General features: G+C 35.5%; 3 protein-coding genes across 4 annotated transcripts; 1 reads left to right on the top strand and 2 right to left on the bottom strand.

The window, feature by feature from the left end:
* Positions 1–205: 205 nt before the first annotated feature.
* Positions 206–9,523, bottom strand: LOC105164834 (Molecular chaperone Hsp40/DnaJ family protein). Its single transcript, XM_011083631.3, has 11 exons — positions 8,988–9,523; positions 8,622–8,690; positions 6,852–6,941; positions 6,248–6,372; positions 5,698–5,893; positions 4,974–5,149; positions 3,472–3,601; positions 2,747–2,907; positions 1,467–1,558; positions 1,067–1,163; positions 206–551 (listed from the first exon to the last, which is right to left on the bottom strand). Exons 1-11 carry the CDS (start codon positions 9,303–9,305, stop codon positions 506–508), a joined length of 1,500 nt encoding a protein of 499 aa, XP_011081933.1. The 5' UTR covers positions 9,306–9,523; the 3' UTR covers positions 206–505.
* A 1,458-nt stretch (positions 9,524–10,981) lies between these two features.
* LOC105164821 (uncharacterized) lies at positions 10,982–13,807 on the bottom strand. 2 transcript variants are annotated; one of them, XM_011083610.3, is made up of 5 exons: positions 13,337–13,807; positions 12,725–12,857; positions 11,865–12,088; positions 11,446–11,619; positions 10,982–11,342 (listed from the first exon to the last, which is right to left on the bottom strand). In XM_011083610.3, the coding sequence occupies exons 1-5, from the start codon at positions 13,538–13,540 to the stop codon at positions 11,256–11,258; spliced, it is 822 nt and encodes a 273-aa protein (XP_011081912.1). In that variant the 5' UTR covers positions 13,541–13,807; the 3' UTR covers positions 10,982–11,255. The 2 variants fall into 2 exon arrangements, with proteins under 2 accessions (XP_011081912.1, XP_011081921.1); XM_011083619.3 differs by having other exon boundaries at positions 11,865–12,085; positions 13,337–13,804.
* A 2,230-nt stretch (positions 13,808–16,037) lies between these two features.
* LOC105164813 (DNA replication licensing factor MCM7) lies at positions 16,038–22,173 on the top strand. The gene is made up of 15 exons (XM_011083598.3): positions 16,038–16,189; positions 16,282–16,349; positions 16,443–16,502; positions 16,599–16,822; positions 17,193–17,370; positions 17,462–17,584; positions 17,676–17,765; positions 18,462–18,604; positions 19,149–19,326; positions 19,565–19,756; positions 19,842–20,014; positions 20,174–20,377; positions 20,548–20,713; positions 21,078–21,299; positions 21,798–22,173. The coding sequence occupies exons 1-15, from the start codon at positions 16,159–16,161 to the stop codon at positions 21,900–21,902; spliced, it is 2,157 nt and encodes a 718-aa protein (XP_011081900.3). The 5' UTR covers positions 16,038–16,158; the 3' UTR covers positions 21,903–22,173.
* Positions 22,174–22,221: the final 48 nt, after the last annotated feature.

The raw sequence follows: 22,221 nt of genomic DNA, 5'->3' as shown, positions 1-22,221 counted from the left end.
TTAGTTAGGGATGAAGATTATTTAAAATAAAAAGAGATCATAATAGAGTTATTTTAGAATGATTCTTTTTTTTAATAAAAATAATATTTAACTTTGTTTAGTTTTTAAATTTCGTTAATACTTATTACCAAAGAGATAAAAACGAGTGATTTGAAAAGTTACTTTGCAAGATTTTCTAAGTATAGTGAGAAGACACAAGACAAGATGAAGATCAAAGAAGGTATTTTGCAAGATTTTCTAAGTACTGCCACTCTATTCTTTCATGGATACAAAAGAATACAATTCAGACAACTCTACGGTGACTCACAGCACTGGTGAGGGGGAAAAAATCAAAGAATTCCCACAATATTCTTGTCCATTTTTCTCAGCTAGAGTCTAAGATCATTGAGAAGAAGGGTGAAACGACCCGACATCAAGAAAAGATGACACTCTGATATCAGTAAGAGCAAGTATATGTTGAGCAAGGTTGGTATTCCTCGAGGATGACTGTTACGCAAATGAAGAATTATAAGTTGTCTTTGAACCATTTCAAAGCTCCATTTGCCATAGACCTGCAAGCATATGATTTTTGTTAATGCATAGTTGTACAAGCAAGAATAATGACTATGAAAGGTATAAGATTGATCCAATGCAATACTGTCAAAATAATATAAAGCGGTAATCCAGAATCATTCATCAAAACAAATATGGATAATTGCATTTATTCGAAATCCGTAGAGTCACAAGAGAGATGAACAAGGCTTTCTCCATATGGTTCCATTAAGCATCTTAAAGAAAATACACACTGGAAAACATGCATGTAGATCTTAAAACCTAGGTACCAAAGATACCAAATCAAGAATTGAATATTATCCAAAGTACATTTCAAGTCATGCTAATAATTTGGATGAGCATGCAAAGCGAATACCACAAAGGGAGAGTGAATTTTAAAATGTTGAAATGCATGTTTTATATTGATCAAATGATATGCTTAATCAATCAATGTAAAAACAAAGTCATGATAATTAGAAGCATCGTTCAGCAGCTCTGGTCAAGTTTATAGGGAACTGTGGGGAGGAAAATATACCCAGCAAAATCTTTCAACTTCTTCCATAAGTCATCTTGATCTTCTGATTCATCTTTCTTTTCAGTGATGGAACTTTGTTCACTTTCTGTACTTTCATCTGCAATGCAAAGTTCAGATTAGACTTCAATATAAGATTCAAAATTGGCTGATTTGGATGTGCATAATAACCCTTTTCTCATAGAATAGTAATAGAGCAAATTTTTAATATTGGAAATGTTATATATGATAGTTCTCTGGAATTAACATAACCTGCAGCTTGACATAAAACTAGGACTACTTTCAAGTTTCAGATAGCATCAACGAAAAGAATACTCTATCATGCAACAATATCAAGATTTGAAGATTCATAATTTGTTCAATTTTATAAGTTGCATTGCAAATCTTGAAAAGAAATGCCCACCAGGTTGTTCAACTTTCGGGCGAGTTTTTGACCGATTGGCAGGGGCACTCCCAAGAGAAGCAAGCTCCTCGAGCAGCTCACGTTCCTTTGAACTGAAAATAGAAGATAAATTACCTTAAATCTAAAGAATTCATCAGCAACATATGTACCATAAAATTGGAGCCAAAACAGGCAAGTGAATTCATTAAATAGAATATTCAATCACTGAATCAGTTGTTGGAATGTTCCATGGGCATATTAATAATACTAGTCATGTCTAATACTAGGAATTCAATATTTTATTAAGGAATCAAGTAATCCAATTCTCGCGTTACCATCAGGATCATTTATAACTCTGGAGACAAACTCAAGATTCCAAAGTTTCTTCATTTGCTAAACTAAGAGGGCTTCCTTGAAGGCAACTAAATAAAATGCTTGAAAACTTAGAAGATATTGTGAAGTGTTCAGCCAAATTTTCAAAATAACAGCTTGTAAGATCCAACAGTAAGATTTCTTCAAGAAAGGTAAGAGTTCTTAGCTCACTTTAAAATCTTAACAAGCTCCCTAGTTTTGCCATATTGATTTTACCAATATCCTACAAGTTTCACCATCTTATTATATCCAAAATGCATCAAGAGTTTGCTCTTAATAAGATCTAACATCTTATAAGATGAATTAACTTATAAAATGTTTTAAATAACTTTAGCCAAATACCCTCTAAGTCTTCCTTGTTAGTGACACAAGATCAAATGAACATTAAGGGTGGACGTGAATCTGCGGAAGGTGAGCATGAATATCTGATTGCTATACTGAAAATCTCATGTTTTCATGCGAATGAGATGGGGAGTCTTGGTTTAGCAATCTGTTTCAGGCAACAAGATAATTCTTAAGTACCCCTTGACTATGCTATCATATACCATTGTTTGGTCTTTGACAGCACCAACACCACAGAATAACACCAATCAACAGAAAGAAACAATGGTATTGACTACTGACCTCACCAATTTTATATAGACTAACATAGGGAACAGGTGATCAAACACATCAATATGAAACAAAGAAAACGTGTAACACTAGGATACAAGACATTGTGCAAGTACTTCAACCCTTATTCGCACAGCTACAAACATGTGTGTCCAACAAAGAGATGAACAAATGTATGTAATCATTCGGCAATGGCAGAAAAAAGTACAACCAATATAACAAAACATAAACTAGTCTTCGATATTCTACAATAATAACAGAAAAGTTAAAGCAAATGCAGATAGAATTAGATGAGAGGAGAAAGGTTATTCATATACCTGACACGCTTTGGAATGCTAACTTTAACAGTGAATAGATGGTCACCACGTATTGATGGCCTGTTCAGTTTAGGCACACCTTTTCTTGCCAAGACAAGCACATCTCCAGGTTGAGTACCCGGAGGAATCTGCAGGTCGGTCATTCCTTCAACTGTCTTAACCTATACCACATATAAGCATTATCAACAGGATGTAACTCTGGCAATATCAGTAAGAATAGCACGAAACTCCACAGCATAGCTTAAGTCTAACTTGCATAGGTAAAGTTTACAATCCAGAGGCAACTAAAATCACTTAAGAGTATGTCGACATTACACATGATTCGCATGTGAACAAACATAGGTGTCAAAAGATGTATGGTCTAGGGCAAGAATATACTATTATCAATTAAAATAATTCTTCTAGAATTGTAACTGAATATAGTAGGTTTTTAGTTTCCTGACTCATAAAAGATTGTTATGAACCCAAATATAATTTCACAACTAAAATGAGATGGTGACAGTGAGATGGCGGCCAAAATGGTTACCAAGATTAGGAAAAAGCACTGCCTAAGAATTCTAAAAATCACAGAGACATTATACTCATTGCTAGAGTCAGCGACCTCACTTACAGGAAGGGTACAGTATTCTGTCCAGACTGCGACATCAAAGGATAAATGCGAAGAAGCCAAAAACAAGAAGACTAAAAAGAATCAAATCTGAAACAAGAGCCAAGAGCAAATGTACCTTCACAACAGTCCCCAATATGGCATCCAGGTAGCTGATTGAAATTATAGAAGAGAGATTTATGCCATCTCTTTGAATCTCAGGTATCTCTTCAATATCAAGATAGACATAAAGATCTCCAGGTGGGCCCCTGTATAACAGGGAGAAGCCCCAAGAAGTGTAAAAAACATGCATTTCACTGTGTATCTTTGACATATGCAAGATAGAAACACCCAGAAGGAAAATAGATTAGACAAGAAAATATGATTATGAACCATAAAAAATTCATGCCCGTACAGTTTGCAGAACCAACACCCAGGCATAAGCCTTCCCCCCCCCCCCCCCCTAAAAAGCTTTTTCCAGCTGGTCACCCTTCACCAATTGAACTGCTTTAGTAGGTGCAACTTTCTCATACTTAACACTTCCTAGGTCAAAGGTCACTGAGATTGATATTCGAACTCCAGGGTCCCAGAGGCATCTGCAATCTTACTGGTTGCTCAGAAAGTGAAGCAGGGGAAGAGAGACGGGTAGAGCTTCTGTACGTTATATAGTCATAATCCTGCCTAGATGCAATTTGATGAGTTAGGCAGGTAGCTTATCCTCTTTGCAGGGTTCACAATGACCCAGCACTTATAGCACGAACTTAAGATATTCAAGGAATATTAGGCTGGTTCTTCCTCTAGATATTCCTTTACCTCGATCCATTTTAACTATCTTCCTTTAACCTTTGTTTTTCCCTTTTACTTAGTGCACCTTTTCTCTGATAGAGGAATTGCATCTTCAGGGAGGGGGGAAGAGGAACAGAAAATAAGAGGTTTCTTCAAAGAAGATAAGAATAACACATTGCAGTCGTTTACACCAAAAAGGAGTCAGAATTTCACAGTAATGGGGAAAAATAGGTCTATAGTCTGTACCCCTTAAAGCTGTTGAACCATGTGATGGCTTAACATCAGAAACTTCCAAATGAAAGCGGACAATCCTTGCTATGGACAACTAAGGCACACAAAATTTGCTAGTTGTGGATTCGGGGCTATATATGCAAATCCGCATACTATCATCAAAAGTTAAAGAACATTCGTAGCTTTGAAATTTCACAAGTAAAAGTTTCAATATCAACAAATGCAAGCAGAACTTAGAAGTAATATTTAGGGGCGGCTTGTAGAGAAAATGACAGCATTATGCCGACAAGAATGTAAAAGAATAAGAAAAAATCACTAGAAAACGACCTCTCGCTGCCAAAAATAATAATAATAAAAAAAGGTGTATCTAACCCTTTAACATGGGCAGCCTCCCCTGGACACCTTGTGATTACATTTGAGTTCACACAATGATCGCCTGTTTGAACCTTTTACTTATGAGCGTGAACAAAATGCTGTTATATATGGAGTGATAGATCCATGTCCAGTGAACCAATTTAGAATGACAAATAGTTTACACATAAAAGGGTGTAACTTCGAAATTTCGGATGCATAGATCAGAGAAATCGTATATAAAGAAGAGCAGAAAATTAGCATAGGACAAACCCTTTTAGCCCTGCGTCACCCTCTCCGGCAACTCGAAGAATACTGCCCTTGCTTACTCCAGGAGGAATTTTCACTTTGATATCTTTTCTAACTCGTATCCGGCCAGCACCAGAGCATTTACGACAGGATTCAGATATCATTTCACCATCCCCACCACAATTTGGGCATACAGAAACCTAATTTGTTCCACAAATACAATGACAGATCAACCAAAGGGATCCAAGTAACTCAGAATAAGACAAGAAAATCAAGCCAATCTTGGAAGCAATGGTGTGAACATGAGGCAGACTTGGCTTCTAGTATGCTTACTTACCATTCCATAAAGAGCCCTATCGTTGCTTCTGTAAAGCAAGCAATACAACCTTTGATATGCTATGAGTACTAAAACCATCCCAAGCAATATCTTCAACCCGTGCTTTATGTACTCCCTTATTATTTATTTTCCACTTATTCTTTTCTAGGAAATCTATTCGTCCAACCCTATCTTCAAAGTAAAAGTACCATGGAGTTACTTTCTCCCGCTATATGCTAGACATTGTCATAATTCCTTTTTCCCACTATCTTCAAACATCAATAACAATAACCAATGATCATGACTGATATCATAATTCCTTTTTCCCGCTATATGCTAGACATCGTCAAACAAGGTGTTCAAACCCAGAACAGTACTCATGTCATAAGAGCCATAACTGTTGAAGCAAGCTTCAACTGCATATACCAATACCTGTGAAAACATGCCAAAAGGTGTTTGCTCAGTTCTCATGACTTGACCTCTGCCACCACATGTTGAGCATATCCTCATTTTGGAACCTAGTTTTGCTCCAGTACCAGCACAAACATCACATGTTTCAAGATGGGACAGCTCAAACTCTTTTTCTGTCCCAAATATAGCCGCCGAAAATTCCAATGTCATATCATATCTGAAAAACATTTTGAATAATGAATCAATCTCAATGAGGATAAATGCTAGCAAGGGAAAATTTTAGTTCAATAGACCATACCACGGAACTATCCAATCCAGAATGCATACAACAAAATAACATAATTTAAAGGAAGAGAAGTCACAGCTGATAAAAGTTTTTTACATGGAACTTCGAGGATCACTCGAGAAAATCATGCAAACCTGTAAGAAACTTGCATGCTGAAAACTGGAAAGAATTACAGCCAAGTTACATGCTTTTAGTTACCATTAACATCACAAAAGTGGCAGTAAGAACTAACAAAGGAATATGAACAAGCATGTCGTGGAAACTATCCACTCAAGTTTGACTCACCGGAGATCTTCACCTTTGGTAACAGTAGTACGACGTGATGTTCCAAATGCAGACCCATCCATTCCAGAGAACCCACCCATACTAGGGCCAAAAAATGCCTCGAATAGATCAAAAGGGTTTGTAGCCTACAGAAAAAGGCATGTGTATCATCACTATAGCACTCCTTAGTCAAATGAATATGTCTTTTCACATTCAAGTTGCTAATGATGAGTACTTCCATGCTTAAAATAAGTGTACATGCTAAATAAATATAATTTGGAGGTACTATGTCCATTAGTTTGCAAGCCTGCTAAAGTATATGCATCTTCCTGGAAAGAAACTCTTGAGAAGGAAGTCATCGACTAACTTACACTAGATCAACTTTATTTTATGATCATATAATTTCACTATGTGGTATGTAACGAGAAAATGTTAGGTTCAGAAACAATTTGCCTGCCACCTTCTATAAGGCAAACAAATTTACCAGAAAATGGTCCACTTCAAAGAATACCAATTAGAAAATGCTAATTGAAATTTAAGCAATGATTAACTCCACGAATCTTCCCAAAAATGTAAAACAATTAATTGTGAAGAAAAACAAAGAGTAGAGAAACTTAGGCAATACCGTATAACCACCAGCTCCGCCTACTGTACTTTTAACGCCAGCTTCACCATATTGATCATACAGAGCTCTCTTTTTATCGTCTGATAGTACCTGACAATAGCGTACTTCAGACTTCTTGAACAGTACATGCACACATCCTGCATATGACAAACTATCTATAGTACTCTTCTCTAACTATCATCAAATCACGATTCTTCAACAAACATTAAGGGTATGATGGCATGGTTCTTTTTCATGAAAGTAATATGATCGAGAGTGATAAACAAGCAACATATGCCTTGAGGAGAGTAACAGAATACAGTATCACAAAACATAGCGGCCCTAACTACTCAAAAATGAAGTTTATGGTAATACACGGAACAGACAAGAAACTACAGAAATAGTTCCTCAAGGAGTGATCTACAGGATATAAGCTTTAAAATTTCTCATTTTACAAAATTTCAACGTTTATCATTTCATTTCAGCAATGGCGTCATTTTGTTGTGGTTTATGATCTTATTAATTATATGACTATTGGACCTCTAGTATTCAATTTGATGCCATTTGATTATAACTTTATGGATCAATTTATCATCAAACTTATTATCATTTTAGGACATGATTTAATAGTTTTTATGTGAACTTCATATTCTTTAGTTCTATGTAAAGAGGTGATTGAGGGGTTTCTTTGACAAAGAGCTTTGCAGATTTACATTTTACATTCTCCCACAATCTTTGATCTTTGAGTGTTTTGCCAATGTGATATGGATTGGTTCCTAGTCTCCTCATTGCATATGGGATGCAACACTGCAAGATCAAATAGGATTTTGTCTCAGAGTCATGATCAACAATTAAAACCTGAACGTTACAATGCCAATCAGGTTTTTAGGACTGCTGAAGTGTCGTGAATCTCTACTTCTGCAGCTTCCATTTCCTTGATATTCTATGTCATTTGACATATCATTTTATCAATTTTAAATTTTTCAGAGCTGCAGTCAAAATGGATTTACCTAATTTAATCCAACGGTTTTGAGATAATAAAACCAAGCGACACATTATGTTCAACAAGATCAACAAGTAATGATCATTAAAATCCACTACAACCACCAAAACAAGACAAAAGAAGGCTCAAGATGAAAACAAGGATATATAATTAAACTTATATCGGGAGTCTAACATAAAGAGATGAGGAATTGCATATCCATGTCACAGGACCTAAAATGGCAAAAAACAATTAACAGGATTTAAAATTCCAGAAGAGATGATCGTAGAAGTGGATTTCTGAAGCATGACTACATCTCGCAAGAACCACTAATTTGAAGTTGCATTAAATGGCAAACGACACCGCCACTCAGGGCAAAGTCTTAGCAAATCAGAATTGAAATCGCCTCCTCAAAGGTCATGTGTTCTATATAGACTGCTGCCTATCATCTGCTTAACACAAAGAGGATCAACTGGTGGGAGTTCTGTAAGCATATAATTCAGGGATTCTCATTCAAAAATTGAATGGAAGAAGGAAGTGTGTCAACAACAAAGTGGAGTATCCTGTGAAAAACAGAAATACTGTTTTGACAATCCTCATATCTACCTTCTCAAAAACCTCAAGCCATTCAATAGTTTCAAAGATCAAATAATTGGGTTCCCATAGCTGCAGACCACTCAAAATCCAACAGAAGCAAAACGCCTTTATAGTCCAACAAGCTGAATAGCATTTGTATGAAGAACTTTATAGTCAAAAGAACGATCACATGCTAATCAGACAATACTATCACTGATACCTCCCGTGCTTACCTCATATGCAGCACTGATCTCCTTGAATTTTTCAGTTGCTCCAGGTTCTTTGTTGACATCTGGATGGTACTGAAGACCAAAGGACAAGATAATGGTCAATTCTCAAAAAATATCTGTAGTGAATCTATAGTGCTATACATGATCATATTGCTGTTGTTTCACGTATGTGGATGAAACCAAATGTAATCAAGTTTCTCTACAAGCAAGCTAATGAGGATGTCACCAAGCTGACTTATCGGGATCAACCTCATCACAGTAAGTGAGATTTGATTTCCAGATACCGTAGTAGCCTCTGGATTTGGATATCGAAAACTTGACAATACAAAAAAATTAAACAAATAACCCATAAATCGGCGGCGCTTGTACCTGCCTAGCCAGCCTTCTATAAGCAGCCTTAATTTCCTTGCCACTAGCTGATTTTGGCACTCCAAGAGTGGAGTAATAATCGGCTGCAGCAACCACAACCGCTCTGCCAAACCTCCTTGCAGCCATTTTCTTATTCAATTGTGTAGCAGACGATAAAGAAACCCGCAGAAACTTCCTGTTGCCCCAGACGGGGTCCCCACCAGCCGAGAAGCAAGACGATGAAGAGCCTAGAGGAGGGAACAAATTCCTCTGGTTCTGGGGCGTCAAGCTCAACGAAGAAGTGAAACAGAGTGACGTGGCGGCGGCGGCGGCTGCCATTGCAGAGCAAATTTGAGGAGCGCTTATACAGTTTCTTGAAATTTTGAAGGAACTGTTACTTGGAAATCCTTTTAAACTAACTGTATCTGTTTGATGAATGTTCTGAAAGAATGTGGAAAGTAGTTGGAATTGAGGTCATTTTTTTAGTTTTGGGTTTGGGTATATCAGAGTTGGAGCTCTGCTGTTGGCGTCGGAGTCTTTTCCTATTTGTGTGGGTGTGGAGAAAGGTGAACCAAAAAAGGTTGTGGTATGACGCGCTTCTGCGTCATTTTGTAGCACGTTTTATAAATACTTAAAATACGAGTTAGTTGTGTTGTTTGGACAGTTATGATCACTTAAATCCCATGACTTCCACAATTACCCGTTTATATAATTTTTCATTTTAGGCAAATTTATCATAAATTTTATTGAAATTTATTATAATTACAAATAATCCTCAACTTTTTTTAAAAAAGTATTAATTGATAGCCCATTTGTGTAGTATTTATTAGAGTGTTTTTTTTATTTAGTATGATAAATCTCCTATCATAATTTACCTTTCATTTTATTTAAAGTTAATTACATTTTCTCATTTGAAGTATGCCCGTTTTTATACTTTGATTATATAAACTTTTTTTTGTGTTGACTTACCATATTAATTTTACAAAATTTTGCACTTTTTCATTTATAACTATTTTTTTACCAAATTTTTTGTCAAAAAAAACATTTAGCATACATACAATATTTAGGAATTATACGATTTGATATTTTTCACACTATGCATAGCATGTGATGTTTTTCCAACGAAAAATAATCATTTATGGTAAAGTACGAATTTCGCAAAGTTGAAATAATAAGTTAATACAAAAAAAGAATTTAAATGCTAAAATATAAAACCAAATATAGTGCAAATGACAAAATGTAATTTACCCTTTTTATTTAACTTCAATGGTTCTTAAAGAATAATTTCCATAAGCTAATAAAACCTTAGTATAAAGAAAACATAAATCCTTTTTGCAGGGGTGATGGTTTTCTTTTCTTTTCTCGAATCAAAAAGAAATAAAGTAAAAGCGACTTAACATGATAAAACTATCAAGATAAACTTTTCAGTATGTCTTACAGTAGCAGTATCTTTACAAACTCACAAATTGCTAAAATCACTTGATAATTTTTTTTGAAGAACAGCTTATAGAAACCAAAAATTGAAATGTTAGGAATTAGAAGCCACAATAAACGAAGAAGTAAAAAATCCTTGCTTATTTTCAAAATCTTAATAATTTTGATCGTACTCAGATAGAAAATTCACCAATACTAAAGTTTATAAGCTGCATAATTTCATTTTATCTAAATACTTCAAAACTTACTTTTAAAACAAAATCAAGAGTCTCGCTGCTTTAGAATATTTGATGCATTTGATTCATAAAATGGAAAATTCTTACCTAAACAAAATTTGACCAAAACAAGTATAATGCATCTATCATCATGTAATTAATCTTACACTAATCAAACGACAAGTATATTATACTTATATAATTAATTCAAATTCGACCAAATCCAATCTAGATTAAATTTTCCTCTCATAGTAGTTACCTGAAGAGTGCAACTGTAGCAGTTTCATTATACTCAGATGTATAGTGCCTCTAAGGACACCCAGAAGCAAATAAATGGAAGAAGAACAAAAAACTGTACGCCAGAAAGAAGAGAAAACAGAGGATCACAAACCAAGAGCAAGATCAACTTGCAGGAAAAAACTATTTCGAATCACAATGTTCCATATAACATTAGTAAATTGCTATAGAGGCCAATCCTCGGAAAAATGACTGCCAACTTGCACAACTTCATAGAATTTTAGCATCCAACATTTCAGCATTATATTATATTAATTTTGGTGTCGAACATTTCAACATACAACCTATATAAGAAGCAGCTGATGCACGCTACGCTTAATGAGACAGCATCCATGTTTTTTCATCAGAATACATCTGGGTTAAAACGTCCCGGGATAGAGTTGCCCTGCTGAGCCTGACGCAAGTGCAATGTCAAGGCATAATTGTTCACCTGCAAGAAAGAGGAATTTAGGTGAGCAGTCCATTAGCATGTATTCATGACACACCTTCAGACATTTCTTAAATCAAAAACATTATGAAGTCAAGGCATTCACCTCAAGAGTTCGCAACTGCTCCTGATATTGAGCCACCAACTGCTTCAATTGCAGTACCTCTTGGTTGCTCTCATCATACTCCTTCTGGCGTTCATGCTGGATGGCCACAGCACGTTTGAGGATTGCATTGTCTCGGAGTAGTGCCTCTATTTGTTCCTTAAGCATCATGTTTTCCTGGAAACACAGGAAGATAATTGTAAACACGAAGAGGTATGTGATCGTGAAGCAGCCAAGAGGGCTGCACAATTTCATTGAGCATATATGCCAAGAGATTATACATATGAACACTCAATAAAAGCTTAATCGATTAAAATAGGAAAAACGGAAGAAAACATGTTCTTCACCAACATCTACCAATATACGGCTCTTAATTTATTAAACTCTATAATATGTATGGTACATAAAGAATGATTGCTGACCTTGTGAAAACCTTCAGCAACCTCAGCACTAGCCCGAGTGCTGATAGATTTCTCCAGACTCTCCAATACGCGCCCTGCCCGGGATCTGGCGTCATCTATGCTAGTGGCAGTCATCATCTCTCTCACCAATAAGTCCACCCACTCTGCACCATCTACTGGCAGGTTGTTTTGGAACTGAGGCTCCTCCAAAGGAACTGCATTCCCACCAGTTAATGTTGCACCTGCTAGTAATATACAACCATAATTGTTACATGTTTTGAAAAGCTGAAGAGCAACCCAAACCTGCTAAACCTTATATGCATCCAAGACCAAGTTTGAAACGTTAACAATGTCCACAACCAATAGTAACAGAAGCATCAGCTCTTCTATATACAAATAAGCGGTCAAGCCAAATGCAACAGACATCCTGCTAGAACGAGAGATGAAATGACATTTCAAAGATTCAGAGATGAAATAGTCGCAAATACACTTGTTATAGCATGCCAAACCACAGCAAACTAGTACGTCACTCTTCCGCAAGGAGCTTCAGTGTCTGCCAAAAGCATCTCTCTTGGTTGAACTACAAGTACGATTATTACCAATTTGGAAGGTCTATGGCAGTTACGCTTTGGATGATAACCATTTATTAGCTTTTGTCCAGAAGCAATTAAAGTGGGAATTGATACAATCACGAGTATAATAGACAAGTATGTAATAAATATGCACGGAAACATAGACACGTGACACCAAGGTCTGTTCAGCCAAGAGTAACAGATAAATGACAATATTAGAAGGGCAATTATCACAAAAGCCAAGCATGTAGGGTGGACTCCAGTTATCAAGGCACGTGGCATGCCTCTGTCTGCTATGCAAGGGCATACCTTTTTCCATGTTTGGATTTTCTTCAGCAGCTGACCCTGAGTTGCCCTTTGCATATCCAAGATGAAGCTCGTTAAGGCTATTAATAGCAGAATCTAAGTCATCGCCAGCGTCTTTTAATGCTTTCTCAAGAAGCTGAAAATAGTTGTGAAAAGTGATAAGTGGCTGTTGTCTTCTAAATATTTGTGCAATCAACAAATTGAAAGAAAAATTTTAATCCCTTGTCAATCAGAGTTCTGAAAGGTTTATAACAACCCATGTTGCTTCTTTTACGATTAATTTTAGAAGTATGCATCACAAGAAACAACATCTCTAAGCAAAAACTACTAAGAGCATTGAATTCAATGCGGAGTGTTAATCGCAATGTTTATTCAGAAAAACAATAATTAGTTCATGATTAATTGTACAGCTCACCCGAGAAAAAATTAGTTCTGCAGAATCTCAACCTATTCGGCAATCCATAGATCAAGATAACATTAAAAATCCAATGTAGATAAGTATTAACCACAAAGGCCAAAACCACAGTGTTTGAAGAACATTAAAGTACAATCATGAACAATTCAGATCCATCAGACACTAGGAACGCATGAAAACTTCAAAAGTCACAGAATTACCTGAACTTCCATATCAGGAAACAAAGCCTTGAGCTGATCAACCGGACTAAGATGAACAGGCGGTGAATAAGTGAATCGGACCGGAGAGGTGGCAGAAGAGCACCGGAACTTCTTGTAAACCGGTGGAGACGCCGACGTCGGCGACGACGCCGCTGATTCTATGTCCTCGAAGAACGATCTCTTACCACACACTATAGCAGACATTACTATTCCAAGAATTCAATTCAATTTCGGCAAACAGAGATACTTCTTCTCCAACAAAATTCAAAAAAAAAAAAACAAAATCAACGCAATCAGGAATTAGGGTTAGGGTTTTGAGGGAGCATTTAAGATTCTAGGCTTAACAACTTTTTTTTTTAAATCTATTTTTCCTGCTTTTCGGATAAGTGATTGATGCGAGTGGTGGTGGGTATTTATAGAAGTGGGAATTCGACGGTTGCCCGAAATAAAATAAAGTGCGCTAGGTTTGGATCCCCTTCTCCAAATATCTTGAAATATTGATCTTTGTCTTCCAATATTTTTCCCCTTTTAGCCCATTTATAAACGATTCAGACTAAACAGCCTATATTTAAATTCAAAATAAATTTTTGAAAAAAGAATTTTAAATTATAATTCTATGATTGATCAACAAACATAAATCACAAATCATTTGAAACCTTTCCACAATGTTTGGCTTTATTTTTTGACAATTTTCGATATAAAATAAAACACACTTAATATTTACTTACTTTTTTCACACTTTATCTATGTATTTTTGTGTTTTTTAACTTTTTATGTTTAATATATATAAATATCATATAGTAGAAATATGATTTTACAATGAACAATGATTTTTGTCTCTCAAATTTCAATATCAACGTAGAGCGTCATTATTATTATTATTATATTGATTTGTGGGAGAAAATTGAAAATTGTCTTTTAAGTATTATAATCCTTGATAATATTATCTATTTTATAGAAATGATGCAAAATATCAATATAATTTTTCAAAAGAAAGCAAGTTTGATAAAAGGTAAAATATACATACACAAATTTTCATAAAAATTGATTTCATGATCTTACCATCATGAATAATTAATTTTATATTCAGATCAATTGAACATGATATCATTTCCCTTTGCCTCTCTTACACTATATAAATTACTCATTTTTTTTTAATTTTAAACATTTTGAGCTGATAAGATTTTTTTTTTTTTTTTTTTGTAGAAAAATAAAACTTTCAAGATGATTGTTTTAAAGGGTCTACGACAAAATAGAGGTTAATAATACACTATAAATGCAACATGAAGTTAAGAGTATTAAAAAAAATTAGAATATTTTATATACATACAAATGGATGCAAAGTTTTAGAGAAATATGAAAGTTGAGAGAAGTTTTAAAAATGTTCTATGTACAAGTCTAGAAGGTTTTATAACATTTTCAAAAGAGTTTTTGAAAGCTTATCACCATATCATCAAAATTAATCTTCACCGTCCATTTTGAAGAACCAAATATATAAGTATTAGATTGGAATTCATTGTCAATAATCAATTTCGGATATCAATATTCTCTTCAAAATTTCTCATTAAAATCTTTCACTTATATATACATTATAGGAAGGAGAAAAAAATTTAAATATTAAAAGTTAAGAATTATGTTTCACGAGCAATGTGCGTTTATTTTACTAGTGTTTATAAAAGCATGAATCTCATAAGTACTTATTTTTATTGTGAAAAAATATTCATTTAAATTTTAATAAAAAAAAATACAAAGACAGCCCACATAAATTTGCTCAATCTTATTAAATTAAAAGGACTGTTGAAAAAATTTAAAGCAATTAATCAATGATTAATTGATATTTTTTAACATCAGCGTTAAATAATTCATTTCAAATTATAAACCACATATGTATGCTTTTTGTAATTGTAATTTGCTATTTTTCATTTTTATATCCAAATTTGTCTACTGTGTTGTACATGCTTTTCTGAATTTGCTATACAGTGGGACACTTCATCGCTGGGTGCATAAAATTGATCTGGGATTATTGTTGGAAAATTAGTTGAAACTCTATAGTATTACTCCTATAAAACTTAATAATTGAGTACAAGTTATGGCGCGCCGTATAAAACGATTTCCCCTCCTCGTTTTGTTTGATCTAATTTCTATTATGTTGGATATTTAACTTATTTAAAGGTACACGAACTTTTTCTTTCAAGAGCATAATTCGACATGTTTCATGCCTTGGGCGGTATAATTTCCCAACTCTCGTCATTAATTTTCCTTTCCAAGGGGTGCAGTAATCAATTTTAAATCATACACTAGGTGCTGTTGTACAGATATGAGAAAAGGAGAAAACAGAAGTTTGTAAAAAGAAACAACATTGTGTGAGAAAAGAATAAAAAAAAGAAATTTGAGAAGAAAAAAGTTTAGAAAAAAATACCGGTGATGTAAGAGATACAAAAAATTTGTAAATATGAGTTTATTAGAAAATATTAAAATTGCTATTATAATTGAATTTTATTGAAGAAAATTGATTGAATTAAAGTATAAATTTGAATATTTAAAAATTGGTATTAGAATAGGGCAATTTTCAGAGCTTTCTTGGGCTCAATGTGATACTAATGAAATTTGAAGGACTCGATTGCAATTTGTTGCTTTCTCCTCTTTCCCGCCAAAAATCCTCCTGTAATACCCCATCCCCTTCATTTTGCCGCCAATCCCCAACTCCCCGCCCAATCCCTGCCCCTACCTCTCCCTCTCCCTCTCCCTCTCCCTCTCCCTCTCGGAGTCTCACTTACTCACACACGCATACACACTTACTGAGAGGAGTTGACGGCGGAGACATGAATGACCTCAACTTCAAACAAGACAAAGGCAAGCGGCAAATCTCCCTCTCTGTGTGTGTATATGCATGCATGTGTGTGGGTATATATTTTCTAATTATTATTGGATTTTCCTGGATGCAGAAATTGCGAAAGATTTCCTCACAAACTTTGCAGGTCCAAACGGCGAGGCTAAATACATCAACATCCTCGTAAGTTACTTCCTTTGTAGCTCAGCTATCAAAAAATGAATTAATTTATCTGGCCTTTCCTAATTGCTGGTTTCTTTCCTTATTTATATTCAGCAAGATGTTGCTAATCGGAAAACTAAGGCCATCCAGATCGAGCTTGAAGACTTAATTGATGTAAAATCTCACAACTGCTGACTCTGTTGTATCTTATCTAATTTAGGTGAAGGATTATCTCTGATTAGGTTCTTGTTTTGTTTGAGGAAAAACTAGTATAAGGATTTGGATGAAGAATTTTTGAGGCGAGTCACTGAAAATACTCGGAGGTATATTGATGTGTTTGCAAATGCGATTGATGAACTACTGCCAGAGCCGACAGAGGTGCTTCTGGATGACGACCATGATATTCTGATGACTCAAAGGGCGGAGGAAACAACTGAAAATGGTGGTGGCTCTGATCCGCAAAAGAAGATGCCTCCAGAGATCAGAAGATTTTAGTAAGAATCATTGGGATCAGCCTGAAGCTCCTATTGTTGAATCAAATTGATGTTTCAAATGTAAACTATTAACATTTGTCATTGGTACAAAGTCTTGGTTAGTAGCTAGTTAAATTAACTGTTGGACATGGAAACGACTAATTGCCTGATTATGGAAGCATAAATAAGTTTTGTGGTTAATGGAATAGTTCACTCTTGCTTATAGAGTTGTATCACATGTCTTTTTCAATGTTTATGAACTAGCAATGCCAAAATTGATGTGATCGAAATAGCATACACCCAAAATGAAAATAGAGAAATGTATATTCTTTTTCTAGGAATCTATTAAGGAAAGAGAAGGGCCACTAACAATGTCTCTTTGTGGAACCAGTGAAGTTTATATTAGAGCATCTTCAAAAGGGCGACCTTTCACGATTAGGGAGGTCAAGGCTTCATATATTGGGCAGCTTGTGCGAATATCTGGCATTGTGACACGTTGCTCAGATGTCAAACCGCTGATGCAGGTGGCTGTCTATACATGTGAGGAGTGTGGATTTGAAATCTATCAGGTTTTGTGTTTTGTTCTCTGCTTAATGTCGATTCTCAGTATCCTTAAACTTTATATGGTAAATAAGAATCCTATTATTATTTATGAAACAGGAGGTAACTGCTCGGGTTTATATGCCTCTATTTGATTGCCCATCTGAACAATGTAAAGTAAATCATGCTAAAGGCAACCTCATCCCGCAGCTCAGAGCATCTAAGTTTTTGAAGTTTCAGGAGGTTTGGAATATGTCAATATTTTCCTGCGACGTCCATTAAATTCAGGAGGTCCTTTCCAAAATTTTCTTCTAAAATTTGACATTGTTTTTAGGCAAAAATTCAAGAACTAGCTGAACATGTCCCTAAAGGTCACATTCCTCGGACAATGACTGTTCATTTCAGGGGAGAGCTAACAAGGAAGGTTAGTGATATTTGTAATCTTTTAGGTGTTTGTAGAACCTTTCTGGTGCATGCCTACATCACACAAGTTCAGGACCTGGTTCCTTGAGTGGGCAAGTCTTCAGATGTCATTTTTCTTTCAGTGTTTCCAGAACCTATCTGGTGTACCTCTACAATAAAGAGCGAGAGAGCCTGGATCATGTAGTTGAGTACACTAGATATGACTTGCGCCAAATGTTATGGGACCTGGATAGAGGTCTTAGTATTGGTAAATGTTCAAATGCCATGCTTACTTAAAAGTTATTTCAAGTTAAACTTGGTAAAAATATTATATATGAGGTAAGATGGTTTCTCAAATTATAAAAAATTGTAGAAAATGCCTGTTCATACCTATTTTAACTAGTTATATCTAGTTAATATTCTGTACAACATATGCTCGTTCAAATTTGGAAACAAGGGTGCACCATACCCATCTGTGTGAACCAAATGTAAACATGGTATTTTAAGCATCAAAATATGGACTATACTTTGTTAAGTCTTCTTTGGATGCATTAATTTACTAGAACCATATGGCATATTTGTTACTCTCCAAGTAATCTTATTTGTACTAGAGCTCAATGCTTGGACAAGAGCAGTTGAAAAGTTTTTTACTGGTCATTTACCGTCTTTCAGCATCTGGTCATTAGCTTTTCTCTCTAAGTTGTCCTTAATACTGCAGGTTGCTCCTGGTGACATTGTTGAGTTGTCAGGAATATTTCTTCCAATCCCATACACTGGATTTAGGGCAATGCGGGCTGGACTAATTGCAGATACATACTTGGAAGCCATGTCTGTCACCCATTTCAAGAAAAAATATGAAGAGTAAGACATTTGCTATATTCATCTGTTTATGCTTACTCTTGGTTAAAGTTATTAAATTTTGTGAAAACAACAAATTTGGAACAACAGATATGAAAGGCTGCTGCAATTTGAAAACCAGCACCGTTCTAATACTGTAATTAAATCTCCAGGTCATTATTCACGGAAAGAATAAAGGATTGTTAGTGAATAAGGTTGCAGAAAGAATGAGAAATCCATTTTATCTCATCTTACCTTAATTGAGAGAGAAAAGAAAAACATTAATCTAATGGCTTTCACATAAGACTCCTATTGAAATTATTATTTCATTTGATTGGGTCTGTTATATATGAAAAATAGTTGTGATTAATGATCATAATTGGATCAAGTTCTGTGTATATATTCGTTCTTTCTCCTGTCAGTCTGTCAAGATAACTATCCTCAAATTCCATCTGAAATCAGTGTCTTTTCTCATTCATAGGGCATGTACTCCAGTTTCTTGTCTAATGAAAGCACATAATTTCTGATGAATAGCTTTTTGGTGGAACTAATTGATTTTTAAGTGTAGATACGAACTTAGAGGTGATGAAGAAGAACAAATTGCTTGCTTAGCCGAGGATGGTGATATTTATAACAAATTGGCACGCTCCTTGGCCCCAGAAATTTTTGGGCATGAAGATGTTAAAAAGGCCCTTCTTCTTCTCCTAGTTGGTGCTCCTCATCGAAAATTAAAGGATGGGATGAAGGTAAATGCATAGAAATACTTTTTCTGTGCATTACTTCTGTATTTCTGTTGAGGATGCTGAGTTTCTGATAATAGTTGTTTTTGTCGTTCCTCCTCAATTAGCGGGTAGTCTTGTAGCAGAAGAAAATCTTTGAACATAATTTGAAGTATTAAATATGTTGAGCAGCTGTTTTTATTTTATAAATCTTACACTTTTGTACCATGTCTACTGTAATAAGTATTCTCATGTGATAATGCAGATTAGAGGAGACATACATATATGCCTGATGGGTGATCCTGGTGTTGCAAAAAGTCAGCTTCTTAAACACATAATCAATGTTGCACCTAGAGGTGTGTACACAACTGGAAAAGGAAGTAGTGGAGTTGGTCTGACTGCAGCTGTTCAGAAGGATCCCGTGACAAATGAAATGGTTTTGGAAGGTGGAGCTCTGGTGAGGGTGCTTTGTATTACTAATTTCACTTGTTCCTGCCTTTCTTTCATTAAAAGGGTACCATAAGCTCCAATACTTGCATCAGGTTCTAGCGGACATGGGTATATGTGCCATAGATGAGTTTGATAAAATGGATGAATCAGACCGCACATCAATTCATGAAGTAATGGAGCAGCAAACTGTTAGTATTGCTAAAGCTGGTATCACTACATCTCTGAATGCACGGACTGCTGTCCTTGCTGCCGCTAATCCAGCCTGGTAAACTATTCATAAACTCAGCATAGCAACCTTGGTTTTGTGCTAAGATGCAAGTCTAATCTCATTCGGATTGTTGCAATGATGTATGATCCCCCTTTTTGGCTTGCTTAAAGCTTTGCATGCCATGTCTAATTATTCAACATTCTCCTTTTGCCTTAGGGGGAGGTATGATCTAAGGAGAACACCAGCAGAGAATATTAATCTGCCTCCTGCCCTTCTATCAAGATTTGATCTCCTGTGGTTGATTCTTGACCGAGCAGATATGGATACTGATCTTGAAATGGCCCGGCATGTTCTCCATGTCCACCAGGCCAAGGAATCTCCAGACCTTGGATTTACTCCCCTTGAACCTTCTGTCCTTAGGTAAATCAGCCACAAATATTTTACTTCTGAATTACTTCATACCCAATTTAAGTTTAATAAAATTTGAAAAAAGGGGTATATATTCTTTATTGCACATTTATGTGTATCCTGATCATAAACCGAGTTGAAAATGCTCTCACATGGACCTGAATTCTTATCATGACTACTAGAGCATATATTTCGGCTGCAAGAAAACTGTCACCTGCTGTACCAAGGGAGTTGGAGGAATATATAGCAAGTGCATATTCCAGTATTAGGCAGGAAGAGGCGAAATCAAACACTCCCCACTCTTATACAACAGTTAGGACTCTCCTCAGCATTCTTAGGATATCTGCGGTAAGTTTTATTTTATGAACCAATCCGTGTTGATGGGTAGGTGCTATTCATTAGTTATGGCTCTCGTCAACAACAATTCTAAAATATCATCAGTACGTCCTAGTTTATTGATTAGCCAATGTGTATTAACAAGAATAATTAAGTGGTCTTGCCCCTTAGTTAACAGCATTGAGAAGACAATGGCCATCTTTATCTTGTTTTGGGTCAAAAGCAGTATGAGATTATGTACATTTAATTTAATCACTCAAGTGGACTGCTGACTAATACAGTGTCCTTTCATGGAGAACTTGTTTAATCATCATGTACCACATCTTTTCCTCAGAACTTCCATTGCTAATGAAACTCATTTTCATCTTTTTTTCAGGCTCTGGCAAGACTCAGATTCTCCAAATATGTTGCTCAGAGTGATGTGGATGAGGCACTTAGGCTAATGCAAATGTCGAAGTTTTCTTTGTATTCAGATGACCGCCAAAAATCTGGTCTGGATGCAATTTCTGATATTTATTCAATCTTACGTGATGAAGCTGCAAGAACTAACAGGATGGATGTGAGCTATGCCCATGCTCTCAACTGGATTTCAAGAAAGGTATGTTTCTAAAAGCCTGACAAGACGTTTATGGACTTGGTGGGATCTGCTTATTGAGGTGGTCTCTCATATTTTCATCTTGTAACTAGGAGAAGTTAGTCTATCTGAGTGGGCGGGCTCATGGTTCAACCACACCGGTAATTTATTATCATAACAAAGACAGCAAAAACAAAACTATTTCAGACTAAATTAGAAAATAGAATCGCAACTTGTTTTATTCTAGTCTGGTCAGTGGAGCAGTAAATAGTGAAACTCGATCATTATACATTCGCTTTTCCCTTTTAATTACTAAAATTTCCTTTATTTATGTAATGGAATAAATCCTTTTGTCAAAATATCATATACATTATCTCATGCCATGCGTAAAGCATGCAGGAAATAGGCTTGTCAAATACACAAAAACTATTGTTTTCCTTTGCGTATCCCTAAGAGCTTGCTATGTACCATGGTTATATATTGCTTTTAATTGGCTGAAACCTGATGACTTGCTGTCAACAGGGATATAGTGAAGCTCAGCTGAAAGAATGCTTGGAGGAATATGCAGCCTTGAACGTGTGGCAGATCCATCCCAACACATTTGACATCCGTTTCATTGATGCTTAAGACAGCTGCCATATGCAAGATCGTGTGGTCTTGTGCAGATTGAAGCCAAAGACTTGGATGTTTGCCTCCAAGGTGTATAACTAATGATTGTAATTCTGTGACATTGTTATCTATTAGAACGAGTTATAGGTGACAAGCTTAGCAACATTCTGTAATAGCTGTAGGCGAACGATTGTAATGGTTTGAACTTGATAGGCTGTTGAAGCACTGGTTCATATTCATATGCCCTGTGCAGTCCTTTTTCTATTTTATAAGCATAAAATTTGCTCAAGATCTTCGTGTGCCTTATTTACTATTTTATACAAGCATTGGGTGTCAT

This window comes from Sesamum indicum, linkage group LG1, assembly GCF_026168435.1.
Source record: "Sesamum indicum cultivar Baizhima isolate 11 linkage group LG1, ASM2616843v1, whole genome shotgun sequence".
In the NCBI taxonomy this organism is placed as follows: domain Eukaryota; kingdom Viridiplantae; phylum Streptophyta; class Magnoliopsida; order Lamiales; family Pedaliaceae; genus Sesamum; species Sesamum indicum.
Note: the sequence above shows the minus strand (reverse complement) of the source record. Positions and strands in the feature narration are given on the sequence as shown.

Excerpts from the sequence above, each read along its gene's own strand:
- LOC105164813 (XM_011083598.3), top strand. The coding sequence starts at position 16,159 with ATGAATGACCTCAACTTCAAACAAGACAAAG. Across the intron at positions 16,350-16,442 it reads CTAAATACATCAACATCCTC|CAAGATGTTGCTAATCGGAA; the intron begins GTAAGTTACTTC and ends ATTTATATTCAG. Across the intron at positions 17,371-17,461 it reads GTGGATTTGAAATCTATCAG|GAGGTAACTGCTCGGGTTTA; the intron begins GTTTTGTGTTTT and ends TTTATGAAACAG.
- LOC105164834 (XM_011083631.3), bottom strand. The coding sequence starts at position 9,305 with ATGGCAGCCGCCGCCGCCGCCACGTCACTCTGTTTCACTTCTTCGTTG. Across the intron at positions 8,691-8,987 it reads ATAGAAGGCTGGCTAGGCAG|TACCATCCAGATGTCAACAA; the intron begins GTACAAGCGCCG and ends TTTGGTCTTCAG. Across the intron at positions 1,164-1,466 it reads CCCGAAAGTTGAACAACCTG|ATGAAAGTACAGAAAGTGAA; the intron begins GTGGGCATTTCT and ends TTTGCATTGCAG.
- LOC105164821 (XM_011083610.3), bottom strand. The coding sequence starts at position 13,540 with ATGTCTGCTATAGTGTGTGGTAAGAGATCGTTCTTCGAGGACATAGAA. Across the intron at positions 12,858-13,336 it reads TTCCTGATATGGAAGTTCAG|CTTCTTGAGAAAGCATTAAA; the intron begins GTAATTCTGTGA and ends AACTATTTTCAG. Across the intron at positions 11,343-11,445 it reads AGCAGTTGCGAACTCTTGAG|GTGAACAATTATGCCTTGAC; the intron begins GTGAATGCCTTG and ends TCTTTCTTGCAG.